The 27,670-nt window shown below is 37.6% G+C and overlaps 1 protein-coding gene across 1 annotated transcript in view; it reads right to left on the reverse strand.

Annotated features, from left to right (window-relative positions):
• arhgef18b (rho/rac guanine nucleotide exchange factor (GEF) 18b) overlaps positions 1-27,454 on the reverse strand; it is a 68,040-nt gene extending 40,586 nt beyond the window's left edge. The window contains 10 exon segments of the mRNA XM_046857518.1: positions 8,817-9,036; positions 9,731-9,839; positions 10,964-11,032; positions 11,757-11,801; positions 13,406-13,457; positions 15,963-16,089; positions 16,178-16,295; positions 18,702-19,042; positions 19,785-19,891; positions 27,276-27,454. Of these exon segments, the coding sequence (XP_046713474.1) occupies positions 8,817-9,036; positions 9,731-9,839; positions 10,964-11,032; positions 11,757-11,801; positions 13,406-13,457; positions 15,963-16,089; positions 16,178-16,295; positions 18,702-19,042; positions 19,785-19,891; positions 27,276-27,351 (1,264 nt within the window). The 5' untranslated portion in view covers positions 27,352-27,454.
• Between the last annotated feature and the right edge of the window lie 216 nt (positions 27,455-27,670).

Below are 27,670 nucleotides of genomic sequence, written 5' to 3' on the forward strand. Positions count from 1 at the left end.
GTAGACAAACAAACAATTTGGAGACAAACTACATTGTCCCAAAGCACTTTACAGAAATAAAGAGAATATAAAATATGAATTTACAAGTTTTGTCCCTATAAATGTATCCCTATTGAGTAAACCACCCTGAGATGTTATAAGCAAAAAACCAAAGGAACATCCTTATGTGGGTGACACCGAATGTCAATTTATTATAGTTTTACCATTTTCATAATAATATTTTATTTCATTAATACTAATAAGTAGAAGAATGCAATTCAGTTTTATCTGTTTAAAAAGTTAGTCTCTATGTGTCACAGCCTATAAATTTAGTCCCTATAAATTTATCTCTAGTAAACCAGTGGTGACACCAGCAATGAAAAACTCTGAGATGGTATCATGGAGAGACCTTTAAAAGAACCAGATTTGAAAGGCAACAGATCCTCAGCTGGGTGATACCAAATGTCTATTCATTACAATTTAATCATTATTAGAATAATAATTTTTTATTAATCTTCTTCTTCTTAATTTGGCTTCTCCCATTAGGGGGCGCCACAGCGGATCATCCGTCTCCATACCCCTGTCCACTACATCTGCCTCTTTCACACCAACTATCTGCATGTCTTCCCTCACCACATCCATAAACCTCCTCCTTGGTCTTCATCTTTTCCTCCTTCCTGGTGGCTCCATCCTCAGCATTCTCCTACCAATATACCCCATGTCCCTCCTCTGAACATGTCCAAACCATCTCAATCGCGCCTCCCTCACCTTGTCTCCAAAACATCCTACATGCGCTGTACATCTAATAAACTCATTTCTAATCCTGTCCATCGTCATCACTCCCAACAAAGACCTCAACATCTTCAGCTCTGCTACCTCCAGCTCCACCTCCTGTCTTTTACTCAATGCCACTGTCTCTAATCCATACAACATCGCAGGTCTCACCACAGTCCTAGAATTAGTTGATTAGTGAATCTTAGTGTGTTCTAGTGGTTAGGATGCAGCGCTCTCACCGCTGCGGCCCGGGTTCGATCCCCGGTCAGGGAACCAACCCCAGCCACTCTTAGTGCCGGTCCCAAGCCCGGATAAATGGGGAGGGTTGTGTTAGGAAGGGCATCCAGCGTAAAAACATGTGCCAAATCAAACATGCAGATGATCCGCTGTGGCGACCCCTAACGGGAGAAGCCGAAAGAAAGTTTTAGTGAATCGTAGTGTGGTTAAGGCTCTGGGTTAGTGATCAGAAGGTCGTCAGGTTCCATCTTGGTGTCGGCACTGTTGCACCCTTGTACAAGGCCCTTAACCCTCTCTCCTCCAAGGGTGCTATATCATGGCTGACCCTGTGCTCTGACCTCAACTTGTTAGGATTGCTATGTGAAGAAGGCATTTCACTGTTCTCTAATGAACCTGAAGTAAAAGCCTCTTTCTTTTTTCCTTCTTTTTTTAAGGTTATATAATAAGCATTTTTAAAGCAACATGTATAACAGACAGATTGTAAAAAAATTTATAGTCATGTTTTCGGTAAATAAGTGTTTATTTTAAATTATAGAAGGACTCTACATGTGTGTGTGTGTGTGTGTGTGTGTGTGTGTATGGGTGGGTGTGTGTGTGTGTGTGTGTGTGTGTGTGTGTGGGTGGGTGGGTGTGTTGTTTGGTTCTGTCTTATTAACATATTAACAAAACAGAAAAGAAAAGAATGGTAAGGGAGCGACTGTTCATAGATGCTCTAATGTAATGAGGCCAGGAACTTACTTGTTTTGTGGATGTTCCACAATACTGTTTTTTTTTAAATATATTCATATTTAAATAAAAGCATGATGTCATTATTTAATTAAAAAAAATGTTAATGGCCAAATTGAATGTCAAATTGCTGTGTTGTAAAAGGAACAAGGTTTTTGTCATTGCTGTTTGTTAGTTAACAGTTTTTCTTAAACGTTTTCTTGTATCAGGATGATCGACTATAAACACTGGAGGAAGTTTTTAGACAGCCAGCATTTAATATCCTTGAGTCAATTAAAGAGGAACCTATACGATGAGATACAGATGTGTTTTTGTGCTTTTAATACATAATTTGTTTTTTCCCCTCACTTTTTTCACTTATACTTGAGAAAGATCTGGCAACCACAGAGACGTGAACTACACAAAGATGACTTGCGTAATCCGCTCAGGCAGCCCAGGAATCTGACTAAAGCAGGTGCACAAAAAACTTGAAAAACCATGAAAAAATGGAGATGCACCTTCGACTGACATGGAATGAACATGCCTTTATTTCCTTAGACAGCTACATGAAAACCTATAAGCCTGTAATTTGTGAGTGTATTTTTTTCTATAACTGCTGCATTTCTAAGCTCTATAATGGATGACAGTAAAATTGTTGTTTTCTACCTCCAGCTCAAGCTGTATTGAGCCTGATGTAATATATCAGCTCTATTTGTTCAGCAAGCAAATACTGCTCAAAAGATTATCAATCATATTCCTCAGACACACCTGGTGATGCTTTTGAATGGCTGTTAGTTCCATGGCTTTTGTCAGCCTGTGCTCTGAACATAAACACAAAGGCCTCTCTTTTGAGTCCAAAACCCAAGCAACAAATGGACTGCAGCACTCAAATCATTCCCTTTTCCTGATCACCCATGAGTGTTGGCTCTCACAAACCCAGTTCAAAGTTCATAAAGTGATTGGACCTCTGATAAGAAGGTTGTGAGTTCGAATCCCAGGACCACCAAGATTTACATTCACATTTATGCCATTTTATGGCATACAACTGAGCAGTTAAGGGTTAATGACCTTACCCCCTAGCTCTAAACTGCTCAGTTGTATACAGTAAATGAGATAATTGAAAGTGGATCTGCATACGGGTGTCTGACCAATGCTGGAAATTAAAATATTTATTACTATCTGGCAGATGAGCAGCATTGGCACCGAGTCATGCACCTTTTCTGGAATCTTCCATCAGCTCATTATTAAACCCTGAGATTAAGCAGAATGGCATTCATTCATTTAATATCACAAAGTGCCAACATTAAAGATTAATTCTGAGTCTTAGAGCTGAGTTGTGAGATTGTTTGGACATATGAGGGGTGGACATGGGTTACATCAGTAGAAGAAAACTGAGGATGGAGCTGCCAGGCAGGAGAAAAAGAGGAAGGCCAAGCAGGAGGTTTATCGATGTGGAAAAAGAGAAAAAGAAATGAGCTGTGAGCCAATTTGATCATCTTCATAATTAGTGGTCCTAATTGCACCACATTGCACCCAAATGTCCTAATAGTTAACAATGGCATTAGCTAACAGACTATATGGACAAAGTTTGTAGACACCCATTCCATGTTTATTTCCCATTTGCTGTTATAATGACTTCTACTCTTATGGGAAGATGTTCCACTAGATGGAGTGTTGCTTGTAAAGATGTGTGTTTATTCAGCTACCATGGTGTTAGTAAAGTCAGGTACTGACGTAGGTGAGGTGAGGAGGCCTGGGGTGCAGTCAGCGTCCAATTCCTCCCAGTATTGTTTAAGTCACAGCTCTGTAACAGGTCACTTAAGATCTTTCACTACAACCCATGTAAACCATATATATCTTCACAGAGCTGGTTTTGTGCACCGGCATATTGTCATGCTGGAACAGTGTTGGGTGAAGAAATATGTAATACTGCCACATCGAAAAACATCCTATACAAATATGTGCCTTGTCGCCACACGTCCTGAATTTGCATTGTGATTTTTTTTTTTCAGTTCACAGCGGTCAATATTATCATTAAAACATTGAGGGTTCACATAGAACGCAGAACCATGTTATCCTCTAAGCTTTCTAGCTGTTTCTTGCTTAGCAGCACCTCAAGTCAATACTAGTGATGAGTCGTTCATTTCGAATGAGTCTTTAATGTGATTTCTATAGATGCTATGCATTGCATTACACATGAAACAGAATTGAGTTGTTGATCTCAAGAGTCCCCTGATCCCAGTCGTTTGTCAAGTGGCTCCTATATACATTATGAAGATGATTAAAGAAACGAAATGAACTCAATGACTCAAAAAAATATTTGTTGATATTGATAAACGAGATTCAAAGAACCAAGTCACTTTGCATGGCCAGATCTTTCCATCACTAGTCAATACTATACAGGAGAATTTAGTTTTAATCCTAATCTGTTGGCAAGAGTTTTGATGAAGAGTTTGATGAATGAATTCTGTGGTCTGTAGTTAGAATTTTATACAGGTTCCGATTGAATACCGTAATAAAATTCAGTAATAATATTCTAAAAAGCATTTCACTGCACCTCATTCTGTGTATGGTTGTGTATTTGATGAATAATATACGGTGTATATATTTAAAGGTGCACTAATCGAAATAAAAAATAGTTTGAAGTAAACGGAGAACTTTACACATGTACAAGAAACAAAGTACCGTATTTTCCAGACTATAAGCTGCTACTTCCCAAGCTTTGAACCCCGCGGCTCAAACAACGAAGCGGCTAATATTTGAATTTGTCCTGGTTTTCCCGGTTTCACAAGCTTCATGCCAAAAAACTGAGCCCCATAACATTAGACCAATGAAATTTCCGAACGGGTTCAGGTGAACCAATAAAACTCTTTATATTAAATCAGATGCGCTCCCACTGAATCGGGCCGCACCACATCATAAATATGGATGATGTTCCTCTGACGTTTGACCTGCCGCTCACTCGGACTGTCTACAGGAAATGCGAATCATTCATCACGCTGAAAACAACCGGGCATGAAAAAAACACACTTCACCAGTGTTCTGAGCTGCACGGCATCGGGAGAAAAGCTTCACCGATGGTGATTTTAAACGCACGGCGATGCCAAAAGAAAAACTCCCGAGAGAAATAGTTGTGAAAGGAAGGAGGAAGACAGTGAACAATGACTTTCTTGGTAGGCTACTGTTTAGATACAAGCCGTGTAACAGACACTGTCTTTCATTAAAGCCTGTGTAAAGTTCATTAGTTTCAGTGTAGACACCTGCGGCTTATAGACAGGTGCGGTGTGTTTATGTTTATAATAAAAATCTTTGTAAAATTCAGTGGGTGCGGCTTATATTTGGGTGCGCTTAATAGTCCGGAAATTACGGTAATAAGATTTCATACTTCCTGTATATCTTGAATGATAGGTGTCTCGTCCAATGATCGGTAAGTTTCCATTCACAAACTATACCTACCTTTTCCTGTTTGTCTGAATTGTCGTTGTGTTTTCGGATTTGTTCATTTGTTTTCGGATTTGTTATTTTGGTTTCTGATCTGTAAGTGTTTTCTAATTTGTTCATTTGTTTTCTGATTTGTTAATGTGTTTTGCACTTCTCGGCCACCGTAATAATATTATAATATGACTGTAGCTTTACGATTATTGAACAACTTGCCAATAAAAGCATTTTATCGTAGTAGACATTTTAAAATAAAGTTTAAAAATTTTACATTAGACTCCTTAACAAAAAGAGACCGGACTGACACACACACACGCGCGCACACACACACACACACACACACACATCATTGGCAAAAAAAAAATGTTTGCACAAAATTGCTGTATGCACACTTGCTGCTTAAACATAATGCTAAAATGTATAGTATATATTTGTATTTTTATTCGAACAATACATGTGCAAACTTACTATACCGTACTGGTCGGCGCTACCGTTTTGATACGTTTACTGTTTTTGCCAGTTACTGTGTCTGCTGTCGGCTTGTCTTATGCTGTCTTTTGTTTAGTTTTTTTAAACAAAATGCTGCATATGTGTACTTTGTGTTGTCAGTTTAGAGTTTTGTGTAGTACTGTGTTGCTTTTGTTCATTTATTCTGTCTAATGTAGCACCTTGGTCCTGGGGAACGCTATTTAATTTCATTGTGTACTGCACCATATATGGTAGAAATGAAAGTAAAGCCTACTTGACTTGACACAGGTGTCTGAATCATTTTAAGGTCTGTAGTGTTTTTTTCATTTCGTTTTCATTTTTTTCTTTCTTTCATCAACTCGATTTTATTGCACATCACTCTGTCCGACACCTTTAATGTCGTATGTTTTTTTTCAGTGATGATGCTCGACACAAAATCGAGATATAAAACCAAGTGACCCATTAAAAAGAATACTATTTTTATACACCAAATTACAGTGATTCCAACCGAGCTGAAAGTCTAAAAGTAAAAGTGTATAAGAAAATGCATGCTGTAGGACGGATAAATTTAACACAGGAAACTGTCTCCTGATAAATGAGAAAAAAAGAACGAAAAAATGTACTGCATAGACATGTAGTTCCTCTTTTCTCTAAACAGTGAAGTGTGAAAACTGCTATGCTGCAGAGGTTTCATCAGACAGAGGAAGTAAGAACGACTAAATTAACTCGCGCTTTCTCTAAATTACAACCAGGGTCTGTGTTTTCACTGCATTAGTAGATGAAACACTTCTTATTGCTGTGGTTTCATGTGTTAGAAATGTTGCACAAATTTCAACATGATTTATGTTATTTATGTATATAATCTGTAATGCAGATAAGTAGCAGTGTGTTCTATATACATCAGGAATTCCTATTATAACACACTTGATTCCACTTCATTCTTATCATTAGAGGTCCTAGCACTGAAAGTGCAGGAGTCTATAGCAGCCCAGAGAACCACTTACACACCTTTCATGAAATTTGATACAACGATTCAGCATGCTTCTAAAGGTTCTTGCACTGGTTTCTGCCAGTACCATCAGTAACAAATCATCGGTATTGAACTACCCACCTTGGAGAACATTTTCAAAAAACGCTGTTTGTCTCAGAGCCAGAACAAATAAACTGAAAAATAGGTTCTTTCCCGTGGCTGTTTCTGCACCGAACAGCTGATATGGTGTTAACAACCACCAATGCACTGTCACTCTTCTTCTGTGTTTTGCACTATTTTGCACCACTTTAAAATCATGCATCCTTGCACCACCCAAAAACTCATTACACTTCTGTATGTCCATCCATATCTATTCTGTTTATTCTGTGTATATATATATAGATGTATATATTCATAATGACATTCCTTTGTACAGCTATATCTGTAATACCACTTCATAATGTATCATACTTAAATAAAAACCACACTATATATACCCTTATTCAGGTATATGTACATATTACTACACCTTCTGTATAACCTCATACCCTTATTTATTACACTGCCACTTGTAAATAAGCTATCTATGCACTTCTGGTTAGATGCTAACTGCATTACATTGGCTCTGTACATGTACCTTGCACAATGACAATAAAGTTGAATCTAATCTAATCTAATCTAATCTAATCTAATCTAATCTAATCTAATCTAATCGAATGGACCAATAATAAGCCAATAATAAGGAGGTGGTAGCTCAGTGTCTAAGGCACTGAATTTCTGTTTAGAAGATTAGGGGTTCAAGCTGTGGTATTGGCAAGCTGCCACTCTTGGGCCCTTGAGCAAGGCCCTTAACCCTCTGTGCTCCAGGGGTGCTTTATCATGGCTGACCCTGCGCTCTGACTTCAGCTTTCTACTGTAACATCACTGGGATATGCAAAGAAAAATTTCACTGTGCTGTAAAGTACGTGACACCACATTTCAGCTCAGAAGTCTAAAATCATTAACTGTCATGTATTATATATTCCCAGTCAAATGCAGCTTTCTACAAATGGTCATTATCCTGAACTACGAGAAGAAATATTTTTTTTAACTACAGCTTTTTAAAATTTGATTAATGACAACACCATACATGCACATATCCCATTAGGACAAACAAATACATTTTCCACATCCTTATAGCACATTGTGCCTGGACCCCTCAATCACTGCCCACAGCTATATTTCTTACTTATCCCTTTAGAAAAATAACTAGCAACCTATTGAACTTTGCAGTAACACAAATGCGTTTTTTGGACTTAAGGCTTCTGGTGTTCTTCTGAGGTGGATTAATTTACGCATCAACAAATGCTTGTGTGTGTCAATGCACAAAGCAAAGCTATTGCATGCAATGTGAAGCCACATAATATCTAGAGGTCAACCAGTTCATCGGTTTTGCTGATCAATTAGCACTGACAGTTGATTAATCAGCAAAAATTACATTATATTAAACAAATAGTTTTTCCGGGTTGCATTATACAGCGAGAGAGCAGACTCTAGAGGTGAATCACTGATGCCACCTACTGTTTATTCAAAGTGTCTCTTTTATTCTTTTTCAATGTAACTGTTTTTATTTATTTGGAGTGTTATTTTTTGTTTCAGTTTAAATGCATGTCTTTTATGAATATTAAAAAAATTCCATTATAACTTTAATAATGCTCTTTTAATAAACTTTATATCTTGTGAAAAGTAATGCTCATTTATCTGTATGCTGCATAACAAAATAATAAACGAATCTAGCATCAGGAGGCATATAAAATACATTTAAATTCTTAATAAAATCTCCACAGAAATACCAGTCCATTAAAGGAAGGAAAAAGTATGTGGCCTCACAGAAAAAAGTGCCCTGATTTAATGTATTTTTTTTATATATAAAATCACATTATAGAAATATTCTTATTAATAGTGTGGCAGCTCATTATAATTGGCTAGATCATTTCTAATCCTCATCTTACAAAGTATTAGAGGTTAAGCCCAAGGGATTTTATTTCACACACTGGGACAGTTGCATTGTGCAGAATCGACATGCAAACCCACGGCCACACGTGAAAAGTAAACAGGCTGCTTTGGGTGACAGTAGCTGTGGTTAATGCTTTGTATTGGTTTGTTAGGGTGCATGCAAGAGTCGTGTGACCATGCAGATGTATGCCATGTGTGTGTGTGTGTATGTGTGTGTGTGCATGTGTGTGGTGGCTGTGTTTTTACTCACTGACACACTCCAGGCCATGCTTCCTCTGCAGGGTTTTGCTGCACAGTGAGCATGTGGCTCGGCTCGAAAAAAAGCCACGCACAAGCTGGTGCCCATTACAGCTGCTGCTAACCACACAAGTGCTCTCCTTCAGCTCTCTTTCCCTCTCTTTCTCCTTCTCTTTCTCCTTTTCCCTCTCTCTGTCTCTCTCTTTCTGCTGCTCTTTCTCACGGGTCTTACCCTGAAACAGAAACACGACAGAAAAGAACATACTCAAATCTCAATGCTCTGGATGTGAGACATATAAATGTGTATTGGTAACATTATTACATGTGTAGTGGTAATATAATTTACTTATTATCCACCCATATATCCACCCATCCATCCATTCTACTACTCCATTATTATTTCAAATCATTATTCACCCCCTGTTCCATTTAGTCAATAATCCATCAGATTAGCCATCTATCCGTCATCCATCCATCCATCCATCCATCCATCCATCCATCCGTCCATCCATCCATCACTTCATCTTTGTCATTAATCCAATAATCTATTTTGTCAATTTCATCATCCATCACTTCATCAGGTCATCCATCCCCCCCTTCATCAAATCATCATTTGAATGTTGGTTTGTTTATTTTATGGACCATGTGTGTCCTTAATAAAATGTAATATCATCCATCCATCCATCCATCCATCCATCCATCCATCCATCCATCCATCCATCCATCCATCCATCCATCCATCAAATTAAGATGACCAAACAATCAGTAAATAAAAAAAAACTTCCAGTTTTTACTTTTAAATTCACATGGGGAAAAAACAGGAAGTTACAGTACACATTGCAGCGATGTTTCTTGTAAGCCATTGCATGGTGGCAAAGGGGAAGTGTGTTATCCTGCAGAGTAACCATTCATCATGAGTGTCCTCACCTTATCTTTGTTGAAGGATCCAGTCATTCGGTTCTTTAGCGAGCTCAGGGTGCGCTTGACCTTTGTGCCCTTCTCTGCCCTCTCCACTTTCTCCTCCTCCTCCTCATTCCTAAAGTTACCAGAAAACAGGGTAGATTTTAAAGGACGTGATGGGAAGTTTGCAAAACTCCAATATATAGTGTACAATTTTAATGACAGAAAACAATGGCCTCCAAATAAACGATAAACGGTCTGAAAATATGCCTGGCATTTATTAATTTCTCAAAATATCAGCATTTTAAAGACATGATTCTCCTCCTTCACTGGGACCTATAAGACCACACCTCCATTACTTTTTAAAGCACAGAAGCCACTCCTTTTCTGTGATTGTAGAACAGAGACCATGCCCCATTCTGTGTGATTTAAGAAAAAAGGCAATGCCCCCTTTCCACTGTGATTAAAGCTTAGAGACCACTCCTCCTTCTCTGTGATTTAAGAATACAGACTGTGCCCCCTTCTGTGTGACTGAAGCTTAGAGACAAACCTCCTTCTAAGTAACTTAAAACAGAGGCCACGCCCCTTCTCTGTGATCAAAGAACAAAGGCTATGCCCCTTTTCTTTATTTCAAGAACCAAGCTCATGCCCCTTTTCACTGTAACTGAAGACTTAAAAGACCACATCTCCTCTGGTACTTAAGAACAGAGGCCACACCCCTTTACTTTAACTGAAGAACAGAAGCCACGCCCCCTGTATGATTAAAGAACAAAGCCCATGCCTCCATTTACTTTGACTGAAGCTTAGAGACCTCGCCTACTTCTCTTACTTAAAAACAGATGCCATACCCCCTTCTCTGTAACTGAAGAACAATGACCACACCCCCTTCTATGTGGGGTGAAGAAGAGAAGCGATGCCCCCTATTTTGAAACTAAAAAACAGAGGCCTCTGACTGAAGCAAAGACCATGCCTCCTTAACCGTGATCGAATAACACAAGCCATGCCCCCTTCACTTTTTTTAAACCTACTGCCTCCTTTATTGTGACTCTAGCACAGGCCACGCCTCCTTTACTATTTTTTAAGCATTTAGACCATAGCCTTTTTGCTGTGGCTGAAGCACAGAGACCACGCCTCCTTCACTGTAACTTAAACATAAAATTCATGCCTGATTTAGTGTTATTAAAGCACAGAGACCACCTAGCCTTTCTGCTTCTAATTTTTTTTAACAGCATGAAGAGAATAAAACATGAATGGACTTACTCGATTGAGAGAAATTCATACCAGGTGACATTTTCTTTTCGGTCAGCAGTTGAAGTTCTGCGATTGGCCCTATGAACAACACACACATACATATACACCTTTACTGTTTCACACAAGCGAAAGTGCAAACCACAGAGACATCATGGCCAGGAAGTGATGTCAGATTCACTCAAAGTGCACATGCTGAATTAAAAGATATATTTTGGCTCAAAACCGTGATGAAAAGAAACAGCGGTGTGATAAAGTGAAGTGTCACTTGTTTATCTCAGAAACGAGGAAAGGAACAATTCATCCAAAACTGAGATGCACAGAATGTTCTGATGCACGTTTTGGTGAATAACATGCTTTGAGCTTCGTGGAGAGGTTCTTACTGTGCTTTCTGGGTGATATTATCTATAAACATGGACACAGAGATAAAGATATTTGTAGAACAAAACCTTGTGTGCAGCACACTTTGGTGACCGACTCAGACAGGCGACGGAAACAATACGATTTGATTTGAAATGAGGTGAGGAAGTGATGCACCATGCAAAACTGGAACCTTCTGTTCATTGTTAGCAGTGTTGTAGCTCCAGCCACTATGTCTGTGCTAGTGCACATTTTATTTTTGGTTGTGAAAGTTTCCTTTAATGCTAACCAGGCTCGTTGGATAGTGGCCACTGGGTTTTGCATGCTGCCTAGTGGCTGTCAGTCACGTGTATGTGTGCGTGTGTGTGTGTGCGTGTGTGTGTGTGTGTGTGTGTGTGTGTGTGTGTACCAGATATAGCAGCCTCCTGTCACTCTGTTTACTTACCAATGATACAGCTTAAGCTCATGAAGAACTTTTTGTACCATCAGCCTAAGACAAAAAAATACACAGGGACTGAACGTGTGTGTGTTTGTGTGTGCGTGTAGTAAGAGGAGGAGTAGGAGAAGAAACAAGATGGATAACTGCTGTTGTTGTGAAACCAAATATTCAACCTCAGTATGTTTTGTCTCTTTTTATCTCACTGTGTGTGACTTCCTGTCTGCTGTATCACATTCATAACATGTACATGACAGAAAGGCAATTTATGGTTTGGACATGTGCAGAGGAGGGACATGGGGTATATCGGTAGGAGAATGCTGAGGATGGAGCCACCAGGATGGAGGAAAAGAGGAAGACCAAGGAGGAGGTTTATGTGGTAAAGGGAAGACATGCAGGTAGTTGATTTGAAAGACGCAGATGTAGAGGACAGGGGGGGTATGGAGACGGATGATCTGCTGTGGCAACGCCTAATGGGAGAAGCTGAAAGAAGAAGAAGAAGACATGACAGAAAGGCAATTTCTTTTTAAAAAGAATTACTTTTGTGGAACTTGTACAACGAATTAAAATGATCAGAAAGCGAATGCACCTTTAAGAACGTATAGACACTAGGGATGGTAAGATTAACTCGATTCGCATCAGTGCATCGGCATCAAAGTTAGTGATGTGATGCATCGATTTTAAAAATTGTGCATTGGATACAAGTTAGCATTTGCATCATGATGCAAAACGTCTTTTAACATATTTGCATAAGTAAAAAAAACTATTTATGTTTAATAACATTATTAATAGATGTGCTATACTTTTATTAATTAAAAAATGACTAATATTTGATATGTAGGTTGATTTCTCCTCAATAAACTGTTTCTCAAGTATGTTTTCTCGACGCCACTGCCGCTACGTGAATATGACATATCACAACACTACGGAGACCGAGGCGTTTCCTATGAGTCACATAGTATACAGATTAACATGGCAGAGGTAGAGCTGCATCTTCCTGGAGACAGAACAAGAAAAAAATGCATGGATTTATTTAATCTTTTTTCGCCCTTTTCGAAAAGGCCACGTGTCAGAAGTCAGAAAACACTTAAGTATTGATGATTTGCTGTCTGAAGCAAAGAAATAAAAGTGAACTATCTGTACCTTATTGAAATGCATAGCATCATATTTTTTTAATTGCATCGTGTTAAATCAATTAAAATCAGGTAATGAATACACCCTGAAGGTGCATTGCTTGGTGGTACTTCCTCAGCAACAAATGTGCATGGGAGAAAAAAAAAACAACACAAGTGGGAGGAAAATTTAAAGTGTGAAAGATGTAAATGAGCAAAAATGACAAAAAAAAAAAAAGATGAGAATGATTGAGAATGACTGAGACACGCTGCATGTTGGAGTTCATATAAACTACATACAAAATACCAGAGTTTAATAAAAAATGACCACAATCAGAGATCAGAATTTTAGCAGACGATACACAAGGATCTGATTCAGTAAAAGTAGAAATGTAATAGAGATAAGAGATTAAAACATGAATATGGTTAACACAAAAATCAGTAGACAAGGTTTCATCCTTCTGATTGTGCACATGGACATTCATTTGACTTACTGAACTAAATAAAGCTGGATTGTGTAATGGAATTTGAAAGGGTTGAACTTACATGTGAGACTGGCCTTCTGCAGAGCGCAAATTCTCATCTGAGTCATGTTCCTCTAAAACAGACAAAAACAACATTGCTTATGAGAACAAACTAATCTTGAAATTAACATTTTTTCATTTAATAAACCCTTTTATACAAAAGTTTGTGGACAACTGACCAAAAGATTAGTATGTGATTTTTGAGCATCCCATTGCACAATTGGTCCCCATTTACTGTTATAATAACCTCCACTCTTCTGGGAAGATGTTCCACTAGATTTTGGCTTGTGCTTGTGAGCATTGCTGATCATTTTGCCACAATGGTGTAAGATAATACAAGTACTGATGCAGGGTGAGGAGGACTGGGGTGCAGACAGCGTTCCAATTCGTCTCAAAGGCATTCGGTAAAGTTGAGGTTAGAGCCCTATAGCTGGTCTCTTAAGATCTTCAACTTCAAACCACGTGAAGCACATCTTAATGGAGCTGGCTTTGTGTTCAGGGGAATTATCATGCTGAAATAGGTTTGGGTCTCCTAGTTCAAGGGAATATTTCATGCTACTGCATTCAAAGACATCTTATACAATTGTGTGCCTCCAACTATGTGGTAACAGTTTGGGGAAGAAGCACAAATGGCCGGAAAGGTGTTCCAATATTTTTACTTATCCAGTATTCTCTGATCAGGCATATCATTATGACCACCTGCATTATATTGACTGGTCTGTGGCTATGCAGCCCGAAATGCAACAAACTGCTATGCTATGTGTTTTGACATCTTTCTATCAGAACTTGTTAGCTATACACATGGGCCAGCCTGCTCTCCCCTCATGTATCACTGAGACTTGGCCGCCCATGACCCTGTCACCGGTTCACCACTGTTTCTTTCTTGGACTACTTTTTATAGATACCGACCACTGCAGACTGGGAAAACCCAACAAAAGCTGCAGTTTTAAAGATGCTCTGACCCAGTCATCTGGGGGGGCATGGAATGCTCCTTCATAATGACATCAGGGTGCTTCTGGAACTTAGACACATGGGGCTTCTCCACCTTCCACTTGAGGATGCACCCACAGGTGCTCAATAGGGTTAAGGTCTGGAGACATACTTGGCCACTTCTTTACCTTTAACTTCAGCTTCCTCAGCAAGGCAGTTGTCATCTTTGCGGTGTGTTTGGGGTCATTATTATGTTGGAAAACTGCCTTTCTGCCCAGTTACTGAAGGGAGGGCATCATGTTCTGCTTCAGAATGTCAATGTACATGTTATAATCCATGTTTCCCTCAATGAACCGCAGCTCCCCAGTACCAGCAGCACACATGCAGCCCCGGAACATGATGCTACCACCACCATGTTGACTGTAGGCAAAACACAATTCTTTTGGTATTCATCAGCAGGGCATCACCACACATGCTGACACCAACTGAGCCAAACAAGTTTATTTAAATCTTATCAGATCACAGAACATGGTTTTATTATTTCATGCTCTTAGACAGGTTGTCTTCAGCAAAGCAGACCTTCCGCTTCTGTAGCTTCTAAAGCAATTCTGCAGCACTCATGCATCTGTTTTTTCAAGCCAGCTTCTGCACTTGACACACAGCACGAGAACTCAACTTCTTTGATCGACCCTTGCGAGGCCTGTTCTGAGAGGAACCTGTCTGTATAACCCTGGCCACTGTACACTACCTCAGTTTCAGGGTGTTATTGAACTTCTTATAGCGTTGGTCATCTTTGTGGAGAGCAACAATTCTATTTCTCAAATCCTCAGAGAGTCTTTGCCATGAGGCCACTTTAAACATCCAGTGGTCAGTATGAGAGAATTGTACTCAAAGCACCAAATTCTAACTGCTCTAATACAAGAAACACGTTTGTATGGTCCTGTCAAGCAAAGTATACTTTTTAATGCATGTATAACTTGGTATAGCTAACATTTAATACACAGCAAGCTCACATGCCCAGCTGTGACAACTTGATAGTGCTGGGACTTGAACTTACGACCTTTGAATAAGTAGTTCTACCTCTTATTCAATGACTTTCCACTTCCTGAAACAAAATTATTTTTTGTATCCACACATATTACATAATCGCATCTACATGTACATTTACATTAATGCCATTTGGCAGACGCCCTTATCAAGAGTCACTAACAACTGAGCAGGGGAGGGTTAAGGGCCCAGCAGTGGCATCTTTGTGGTGGTTGTATTTGAACTTTTGACTTTCTGATCCAAGAAGTTCAATGCCTTAACCACTGAGCTTCCAACTCCCTGACATCTATACACAGTCATTTCCTCATCTTTTTTCTCACTCATTTTTCTAAGATTGTCATATTGCTGAGTAACTGTAAAGTGTAAATTCCTCTGATCTGAACGTCAAAACCTAGACTCCTTTAATCAGTGTTACATCTATATGTCCCTATAGAAAGCATCACCCCAGCAATGATATCACACCTTTTTAATATATGTTTATGTGTTTCTCCACTGATGCATTGATTTAAATCTGTGATTTGCAGCTACACAAACGTTCAAGCTTTGGGTTGTAGTGTGATTAGAGATCAGGTTGTTGTGTGAGTGTGTGATCAGCTCCTAACCTCCAGAAACTCGGGCTGCCTCTTTAGAAGTTTCCAGAATGCGTGAGACCCTCTCAGCTCGAAACTTCTCATCTGACGACACAATCTCAGATCGAGAATACACCATTCTCCCCGTGGTGGACGGTTGCTTAAGAGTGAAAGTAGATAGTGATTCATAAAGTGTGTGTGTGTGTGTGTGTGTGTGTATGTAATGAGGAGTAAAAATTGTATATTACCAGGGTTTTGGTGTTCTCTGTTTCTCCAGATGTAGTGAACTCCTCCACCGAGCTCTGAGACCGGCTCTGATCATCATGCTCCCCATCACTGTCTATACTTCTGGTGTCCAAACTAAACCTACACACACATCGTTTACACACACACATACCAGGCAAAAGGTTAAAGGTGACTCACAAAAAAAAAAACACCTTGACTTAATTAGTTATTTTCTATATGCAAATTATGTTGTCAGGTTGAAACCACTCCTTTTTGAAACTTGTTCATATAAATATAATTTATTTTACGAGAAAAGTCATGGCACCCTAGTGCGTTTTTGTGAGGCACTGCATTACTGGAAGAGGTAGCACATAGCACACCTTGAGGAAGTGCTCAATCACTGTTTAGTTCAGCTGCTATTTTCAGCTTCCCTGTGGTCTTTTGTGAAGATTTTGAATGTGGATAAATCATCTGTTGTGATGTAACAATTTATTGGATCTTTTTAAGGAACAACAAGTGTTTAAAAAGTTATGTGCAGATTTGTGTATATACTTTAAACACTGTTAAATTGTGATTGCCATTTAAATCTGGCATGTATTAGGCTAATAAATTTAGCAACACATTTCCTAAACCAAAATACACACATATAGATGTGAAGGTACACTTTACCTTCATATCTAGTCATATAAATACATATCTAGTCATAAAAATACACTACATTGACAAAACTATTAGGAAACCTGACCTTACATATTTGACTTACATCACTTGAACTAAGAGACCCAAACCTTTTTGAGCATGACAATGCACAAAGCCTGCTCCATGAAGATATGCTTTATGTGATTTGGAGTGGAAGATTTTAAGTAGCCTGCAATAGAGCTCTGACCTCAACCCTATTGGGATGAATTTGAACACTACACCCCAGGCCTCCGCACCTACATCATTACCTGACTTTACTGACACCCTTGGGGCTGAATGAGCAAAAATCTCCACAAGTACACTCCAAAATATGGTGGCACATCTTCCCAGAAGAGAGTTATTATAAGAGCAAACGGGGACTAAATGTAAAATGGGATGCTCAAAAAACACATTCATTTTATGGTCAGGTGTCCAAAAATGTTTGTCCATATAGCGTATTTTAGTATTTTTTGGAGCAAATCCATTTATCTTGTGCTTGAAAAATCCTGTTCATGTCAGCCATTGCAGGATATGCAAATTTCTAGAATATTCCACAGACGTTTTTACATTTCCTGAAGATCACATATAGATCTTCTATATTACCTATATTATTTTTATTAACAAAAAAACCCCCCGTAATATAGTTATGTAATAAAGAAGTACTTTAATTTTACATAATCGTTTACCACATTATATTTTCTTCACCCAAACCCTGTAACTCTACACTGGAGGTATATGATGAGATGGAACTCCAATCATGGGTTGTGTTGGTGCTATGTTGGTGTGTGCACATGCTTGTCTCGGGTTGTAGTGTACAGAAATCCCCTCCTTTACCATGTTTCGACTCTCATGCCCCGGTTTATTGCGGAATTGCATTTGCCACAAATCTAATTTGTTTGGCTGATTTTCCCGGTCTCTTGCGGATAGCACCATAGACCAAAAAAACTTATAGGGAAGTTATAACAAGCAGTTTTATGTTGAAATAATGAAATGTAATAATAAAAATATGATTATTATTTATAAAATGAATAAAAATTTTAATACAGTACAGTACTGTATACATAAAATAGCATCTTTCGAGTGTTGTTCGTTTATCTCAGGTGGTTTTGGAACGTAACCACTGTTACAAACAGGGATTACTGTATTTTGTAATTTTGCAGTGGTGTGTGTTGGGTGTGTCATTTAGCCTATTGCTGATTTGCTGGTTCCTCTTTTTTCTCAGCAGCAGTGTGGAACTTCACACATACTAGTGAACATGCAAAACTTCTCTTCTTCTATTAACTTAAACGCACTGTTTTATCACGAACCTTCAATTGCTCATGCTCCTGTTATGGACCAAATCGTATTTCTACACAGAATTTGTATAGTGAACAGTATAGAATGACTTATGAATACATTCATAGCATGTTGTAATGCATTAGTAAAGAATCATAGACATTGTTTAACTTATTTATTAATATATTTAGAATTTTCAGCCATGAAAATGAGGGAATTTTATAAGAATCTTTCATCTCCTTCTGGCTGATAATAAGTGCCATTGGTGTTTTTAATAAGATGCAGTCGTAGTAGTATGTTAACATACTATTATATTCATTATAAAAAAAATGCTTTAAAATGTTTAAGAGGAGCTTGTTTTTTTTTTTTTTTCCCCAAACACTCGTAGCCTCTCCTTATTCGAGATAGAAAAGAAGTTTTTGAAAAAGTAAATGCTTGATTTAAATGTATTTTATTATTATTTTCGTATTATTTTACAGCTCATGATTAAACCAAATGTCTTGCATCCAAAATCATTACACCACTATGCACTCCATAGTTCACTTAGCACTCGAAGCACTATTTGTTTATGACATTTTCTTTTATCAGTCTCACCTTCTCCCCAGGTCAAGCGGATTCAGTGGGACATCCGAGCTGTGTCTCCGCGAGGTCGACATAGACCTGACCAGGATGGGAAAATTTTCCCTGTCCAAATCATCCACACTCATTTTGTCCAAACCCTCTGTCGAGTCTACCTGATCTTCCGGATCAGAAAGCAGGTTCATCTTCCTGTGGGACACGGAGAGATCTACGTACGATTCGCAGTGCAGTGTGAATGGGGTGCTCTCAGAAGGGTTACACTCCCCACCAGTGTTGGCCTGCAGGTCTTTAAAGTACTCTGAGTCTCTCAGAGAAAAACTCAGGTCCAAAAAGTCGCTTTCAGCTAAACAGGAATTCTGAGAGAGTGAAGGAAATACAGCACCGTTTTATTGTGGGTTATTCAGATAAAAACACTTACATGACTGACATGAAAACCTATTGCATTTATTTCAGCAAAGCTCATATTATTTAAAATAATGCTTACATTTCATGTTATCAGATTCTGCAAAACTCAAATATAAAAAAAAAAAAAAAAAAAAACCCTGAAGTTGAGAATTTTCCTGAAAAATCCTGAAACCTTCTTCTCTGCCTCAGTACCCTACATCAGTACCTAAGTTTACACAAACCTTGTGGCTGAGTGAGCACACATCGCCACAAACCCACTCCAACATCTAGTGGAACATCTTCCCAAAAGAGTGGAGGTTATTAGAACAAAAATTGGGACTAAATGTGGAATAAGTTGTTCAAAAAGCACATACCAAACTTATGGTCAGGTGTAAACACAAACTGGTGTTAAAATCTCTAATGAATGATGGAATTTTGTTCAGTGGAAATATATTTTACAATACAGTCAACATAGGGCATTTCTTTGCAACCCTTTCTTGCAATTACTTCTGCATCTTTTATTTGCAATTCATCTTTTTCTTTCTGTTTTGCTTCTCATTTGGGGTTTTAGCTTTGTGATTTTATTTGTTTGTTCATTCTCATTTGTTTTGCTTTCATTTTGACTTGAAATCAACACGGTTAAGGACCGTGCAGCCTTACTCTAGTTTGGTTTATTAATACTAACACATTTATCTAAAAGGTGTTTTATCTCACCTGATCCTCAGTTGTGCTGCTGAACAAGCTGTCAGGTGAAGGTGAGGAGGTAGATCTCATCCCTGAGACCGGAGCACTTGGTCGTGTACATGGTTTATTTTCTGAAGCTAAAAAAAGAAGGATCAAAATCTTTTTACCAATATGAAGGTAAATCATCTACTGATTGCACTCTGTATATACACTTATGTTATAATAAAGACAAATTATTAATATTATATATATATATATATATATATATATATATATATATATATATATATATATATATATATATATGATTAATACTTCTATCAATTTACAATCAAGTAATTAATTGGTAACTGGCCACCAAAAACAATCAATCCATTCACTCATTTCTCTTATATCAATTAGCCTATTAATCTATTAATCTATTAATCTATCTATCTATCTATCTATCTATCTATCTATCTATCTATCTATCTATCTATCTATCTATCTATCTATCTACCCTTTCATCTATAAATCAATCCATCTTTCAGTCCATCCATCCCCCATCCTTCCATCTATCAAAAGATCCAATCTGCCCATCCTTCCATCTGTAAATCCATCCATCCATCCATCCATCCATCCATCCATCCATCCATCCATCCATCCATCCATTCAACCAACCAACCAACCAACCAATCAATCAATCAATCAATCAATCAATCAATCAATCAATCCACCAAATAAAATTTAGCACATGCGCATTCATCTGTTAATTGACTAATCAGATTAAGAAATTAACAGATAAATAGTACAAATGGCAAATCATCAACTAACTACAGAAATCAGATTTTAATCATTTGAGTACAAAAGTCCATGTGCATTAGCAACAACTGCTTTTATGTTGCCATTTATCAAATATTGATACTATTTTGGTCAAACATGATTTTGCTCAGACACAATCAACAGTCCTGATTCTTGATATTAGTCCAGAACAAATTTATTAAATGACTGAAAGCCCCAGGCGAGAGAACACAGAACAAACAGAGACGTGGTTAACTCACAAATTTATGTGTTCATTTTAAATAAAAAAATGCAGAGTCATAACAGGGAAAAATCAACCATTAACCAATCAATTGCTGTGTGAACAAATGTGCAGATGAAGTTCAGCTTCTTATAAGGATTTCTTACAAACAAACCCTGGATTTATCTTGTTCCTGTCTTTGGAAAGAAATGTTAGGACTGTTAACTATTTGGCTGTTAATGTCTTTGGTGCACCTTCCAGCTGGGGGAGATTAGGAAAGGAAATGGAGAAAGACATTTTCAATCCCCAGAATACATGGCATGTCAAAGGTTTAGAGACACAATCAATTAATCAATTTTTGAGAGTCACATGTATGTTCCTTTTGTCAATAACCAATCATTTTTAATCTGACCATGCAAATATACAAATGTGAAGATGTTCCACTTTTTTTCATTGAAAAATCAGCTTTATACACTTTTAGTATCTGAACATATGAACTACTTTTCCATGCCTCTTGTAAAACTTGTAAAAGGTGATCTTCACTTGTTGAAGATTTCTTTTTGGCCTTGTGATCCAATCCGTCCCAGAGCAGTTCAATAGGATTGAACTGCTCCAGTCTACTGATGAAGAAAGTTGGAGAAATTGCATGGTGTTGAAGTATAGAATGGTAGCCATGTTGGTCTCCAAATTTCTCCGCTCCAAAACAACCCCAAACTATTAAGCTTCTTGGCTTTAAGACAGTATGCAAACATCATCTTTCCTGTTCTCTGTCTTACAGTTCATAAGTTCTTCTGTTAGAGCCAAAATTGTCAAATTTGAACTAATTTGTCCACAGAACTTTCTTTAAGTCATTCAGTTTCCAATTCTTGTGTTTTGCCTTTTATCTAGTTTGTTGCATATAAATAAATAGAGCAAACATTCAGGTCCTTAACATGCATGCATAGGGAACATCTTTGTATGACAAACAGGAAAGAAGAGTATTTCAGAATTTGACCTTGCTGTGACCTTGAAGCTATTCAAATCATCTCCAAAACGTAATCAATTCATTTCATTCATCAATTCGTTTAACACTGATACCCTGATTATCAGCTGGTACTAATAGCTTTTTTATTTTAGTTTATTTATTTATTTTTAAATAAATAATGCACAACTCTTTTACACAGAAATTACATACATTGTTAATATAATTAGAATAATAAAATATCAAATATAATAATTTCAAATACATAATATACAAAAATATTTGTTACAAGACTTCAGATATCCAGATATTTCTTACTGATATCCAGCCATCCATTAGTTGCTGCTGAAGGCCCAGGACTGTTTTTGTCTCTAATTATAATCCCACAGGATTTTTTGGACATGACTGTATATACAGTAACACTGCTATCCTGGTAGGCGATAAACAACAGCAGCCTGCTGTGTAAACTATAAAAGCATGTTTAAACTATCTTTATCCACGACTTATCTCTGCGTATATTCCATATTCAAACAGTCAATTAACATAACACATTAATTAACAGGAAGTGGAAGTGCAGCTGCAGAATGTAAACATTGCCTCCTCAAGCCATTGTAGCGCAGGTGCTCCTGTTTACTTTGTGTGTTTGTTAGCGGAAATTAGCTTTTTTTTTTTTTTTACAGCTCAGCTGGCCACCTTAACCTTGTGCAACATACAAAAACCACTGATTGGTTAGAAGGTTTTAATACTGCATCCACAAATCACAGGTTTATATGAATGCATTGGTTTTAATATGCTAATATGCTAATAAGCTGCTTCTATAAATGTCAAATAAATGTCCCCTACAGATAACTTTACCACATCAACGATTACGTGGAAATACTCGCACCAGCTGTTACTCTAGAAATAGAAAATGAATTTGAACTTTTAGCACAGTCAGAATCCTGAATTCAACAGTTCTGTGGAGTACAATATTATATATTATCCCAGGATCCAGGTGAATTAGCCACATAGAGTTAGCACACCTTCCCCAACCTGTGATATGTACACTAGTAAATAGAGTATAGCGCTATTGTTAGCTAGTTCTATGAATTTTAAATATGCGATTTAGCTCAAGAAATGACTGAAAGGTCATTGGTGTCGTTAGGGACCTGACAGGTGTTTTTCTCTACACACTGAGCAATCACAGAACACATTTTTATACACACCATGTACAGTCAGACTGTATAAATCCTCTTCCTCCATTCGCACCAAATCATAAACACCACTGTTTCAAGACCAGTCACTGGATCAGACTGTACATTCTGTTCATTTGCAATGTACTATTATGAATAGTTAATGGTTCATCCACTCTTAACTATACATATCTTACTAGATCTAAGGCCTTTGATACAATTTTCCATCAAGTTTTTTTAGATAGATTACTGCGCCTATAGGTATTACTGGTGTCCCTCTTACCTGGTTTAGATTCTATCTCTCTGGGCGCACTCAATTTGTCCAACTTAAAAAGTTCAGATCATACTCCTCACATGTTATTGCTGGTGTTCCTCAAGGCTCTGTTTTGGCCCTCTTTTACTTATCATTTACTTACTACCTCTTGGTAATATTTTTTGAAACTATGGCATTAGTTTTCATTGCTACGTGAATGACACCCAGCTATATTTGTCCTACAAGCCAAATTGTACCCTTCTTTTCTCATCTCTTTTGAATTGTTTAGAAAAGATTAAATCTTGGTTCTCGTGCAATTGTCTCAAAATAAATATTGACAAAACAGAAGTTCTTCTGGTTGACACCAAGTCCAATTTGTCAAAATATAATAGTTTTTCACTTTATATTGATAGATATGTAATCTATAATCTAATCTAGTCTAATCTAATCTAATCTAATCTATAATCTCCTTATTTCATTAGGTTAAGAGTCTGGGTGTTGTCCTTGATAGTACATTGTCTGCATACTTTCATTTTTGGAACATCAGCTGCCTTCGTCCGATCCTCACATCCAATTCCATAGATGTTCTTGTACATGCTCTTGTTACCTCACACATTGACTATTGTAACTCTCTTCTGTTTAGGTTCCCTCACAAACTTCTTTATAAACTTTAATTCGTCCAGAACTCAGCTGCAATTATAATTACTAGAACCTCCTACATCGAATATATCTCCCCTGTTCTTAATCATCTACACTGACTCTCAGATCTTCCTCATCCGTTTCCCTCGCTGTACCTTCTTTTCGTTGAGCCACTGTGGTATTTTGGGCATTTAGCTGGGCTGCTCCTCATCTCTGGAATTCTCTTCCACCATCAATAGGAGATTGTAAATGTCTGACCACTTTTAAATCATGCCTCAAAACTCATCTGTTCAGATTAGCCTTTTCTGATTATTTTAACAATTAAATAGCAGTTTGGTGCTGTTCGATTTAATGATTTCACTGCTGCTGTATGGTGTCCTTGAGTGTTTTAAAAGACACCTTTAAATAAAATGTATTATTATTATTATTATATTATTATGATGACGATGATGATGATGATTATTATTATTTTTGTTATTATTATTATAATTTTCATCCATCACTCATCCATATTATTCATCCATTCATCTCATCACAAACAGACAGACAGATATATCTGTCCATTCCTGCTAAAAAATCAAAACATCTGTTTATTTTTCCATCCATCCATCCATCCATCCATCCATCCATCCATCCATCCATCCATCCATCCATCTATCTCTTTATTCAATCATCATTACATGTATATATTGATTAATCTATCCATATCACTACAGCTTTAAATCTAACCATCCATCCATCCATCCATACATCCATCCATCCATCCATCCATCCATCCATCCATCCATCATATCTATATTATCTATCCATCGATCTGTTCATTCATCCATTGTATCTGTATTCACTATAGGGCATATGGATATCTGATCATTATTAAAGCCTTCTGGAAAGTTTTTTGGAGTGTGACTATAGGCAGTGGTGATCATTCAGCAATACAACAAGAGATCAGAGATCTGTTCAGGACACCCGAGTCCTTTCAGTATAGTCAATCTAAGTCCATCTTTATACCTGCTTTGTCTTTGTAAAACTGCTTTGAGACAATGTCCAGTGTTAAAAGCACTATGCAAAAAAAAATTAATTGAATTGAATTTCTACATAGACAAACCATCTGTTAATAAAGCGTGCTTTGTGCACAGGGTCATCGTCATGCTGGAATATTTAAACCCCTAAATTCCAGTGAAGTGAAACTGTAAACATCATTCTGTACAATTACATGCTTTCAGTTTGTAGCAACAGTTTGGGGAAGAACCACATATCATGGTTAAGTGTCCACACATCAAAACATCAATTTATCTTGATTCTTGTGTAATTTTCTTAACATTTTTATCTTATTTATTGTTATTGTACATTGTTTTCCCTCCTGTTAACCTGCTATAAATTCTTCCATATTTAGAAAGCTGTATCATGACCTCGATGCCCATCAGTTCGTTCTGAGTGGTGTTTATTAACAGATCAGATATGAATAAGATAAATCTTTGAACAAAGGCACTTCCTTTCTCTTTCTCTCTCTCTCTTTTTCTCTCTCTGTATCCCTGTGCTGATGATCATAACATATAAAATGATACAAGCCAGACCCCCCATAACCACCCCCCTCAAAATTCCCTCTGACTCCAGACACCGGGTTGGTCTACATCTACATCAAACGTGTAGTATGTAAACCTCAACGCTACCATTCATGCACCGCGAGCCTTTTAAGGGTTGACTCCTCACACCATATGTTAAAGCCAGAGAGAAAGGAGTGTTAGTGTTTTAGTGGCTCAAATGGAATAGCATGTTTACATGTATACAATGATCATATCGAATTGGGAGGAACTTTGTGGTAGTGGTGTGTATGTATGATCCCTTAATGATCATAATTTACTGCATTAGCGAGCATTAACAAGATTCAGTAAGTAATAAAACACTTTTTTACTAATCTTTAAATGAGACATAAATACTAACCTTACACCCTAAGCTTAACCCCTAACTCCAAACCTTATTCCCTAACCCTAACTCTAACCCCTAACTCTACACCCTAACCCCTAACTCCCAACTTTAATGCCTAACCCTAAACCCTAATCCTACCCCCTAACTTCGAACCCTAATCCCTAACCATAACTCTAACCCCTAACTCTATACCTTAACCCTGCATCCCAAATTAACTCCCAAACCTAATCCCTAACCCTAGCCCCAACACCACACCCCAACCTAAACCCTATACCTAACTCCAACCCTAGACAAAACATTCACTTTAACCCCTAAACCTGGCCCAATGTCCTAACCCTACACCCTAACCCCAAACCCTAGCCCTAACATTAACCTTAACCCCTTACCCTACATCTTAACCCCACACCTAAGACCAACTTTACCCCAAACCCAACCCAAACCCAACCCCAGCCCTAAACTTAACCCCAAACCTACCCATACCCTTAACCTCTAACACTAACTCTTAGCCTAATTATTCCCTAACCTTAACCCGTAAACCAACCCTAAGATCTAGCCCTAACTTCTAACCCCTAACCTGATTTATAGTCTTGATTATGTCCCATAAATATCTGGGTAAGTTGATCAGAAATGACACATTAAGACCATTATTTTACAAAATGAAAAAACAAACACTGTTGATGTCTAATTAAGTGTCTGATATAAAGTCAGTGATTTCACCTTTAATCTCACAGACTTTTCATTCTAGATAAATGTTTGCTTTTAAAAAATAATTCTCAACTTCCCTAATCTTTCAGTTCTTACATTACTAAGTTTAATATTCTACAATATTAGAATTGTTCTTTGGATTTAACTCCTGCCATTACTTTAATGTTAATTCTGCACAACCCGGAGGCTTCCAACCGTCAGTCTGCAGACGTGATTCTCAATACAACATGACCAAAGGTGGGATTAAATAAAAATGGGGGTGACCACTTCTTTTTTCACTATTTATTACTTGTATCATGAGATGTCTGTAGGCACATGGCTGTCACATCGACCTGCAGCTGTTTTAACACACGGTGTGGCAATGTGTGAGTCATGAGAAGTGTATTGATGGTTTAAACCACATTTGTGCATTAAATGGCCGCTTGGAAGACAAATATAGTACATAAACATCATATAACGTTCCTAGAACCAGACATCTATACACAGCGTGAGATCCTCTGAGCTTTAAAAAGTATTTTAAATACACCACATGCAGGTTGGTTGCAATCTATTTAGATTATTTTAAATGTAAGAATATCTTTTATAATCTTTTGTGAAGCTTCATTTGAAAGCAGCACTCAGAAGATACGTTTGAAATGACATTGCAGAAAAATGTGTACAAATATTATCTTCCTGTAGCACTAGTCAAGATCTGTATTTTATGAATGCTGACAGCTGAGTCAGTATTATTATGTATTATAAATACATTTCTGTTGTATTTTTTTTTATTAATAATCAAACTTGTTTTAAACTATTTAAAATTTTGACATCGTATAAAATAAAAATCCAAATCCTCAGCAAAGTATCAAGAATAAAGAGTTTCTACCTCTTTTGAAAGACCATCTTTTCATCCAGAACTTGGAGAAGGAAGGCCAGGAGTGGTTTAGGAGAGAATCGGCCATCGAGAACACATTCAAGCAGTAGAGTGAGAAAAAAAAGAGAACCCCGATATGCAGCAGAGTTGAGAACCAACTGGAGCTTAGCAAATCATCTGATCCAAAGGGAAGGAGAGAGAGAGAGAGAGAGAGAGAGAGAGAGAGAGAGAGAGAGAGAGAGAGAGAGAGAGAGAGAGGGAGGAAGAAGAGACAGAGAAAAGAAGCAAGAGAGAATATGATAGAAAGAGTATAAATATAAATAAAATAAAATAAAAATAAAATAAAAGCAAAGAGATTGAGATCGAGAGAGAGAAGAGAGACAGACAGGAAGACATAGACAAACAGA

This window comes from Silurus meridionalis, chromosome 9 (genome assembly GCF_014805685.1).
Source record: "Silurus meridionalis isolate SWU-2019-XX chromosome 9, ASM1480568v1, whole genome shotgun sequence".
NCBI lineage: Eukaryota > Metazoa > Chordata > Actinopteri > Siluriformes > Siluridae > Silurus > Silurus meridionalis.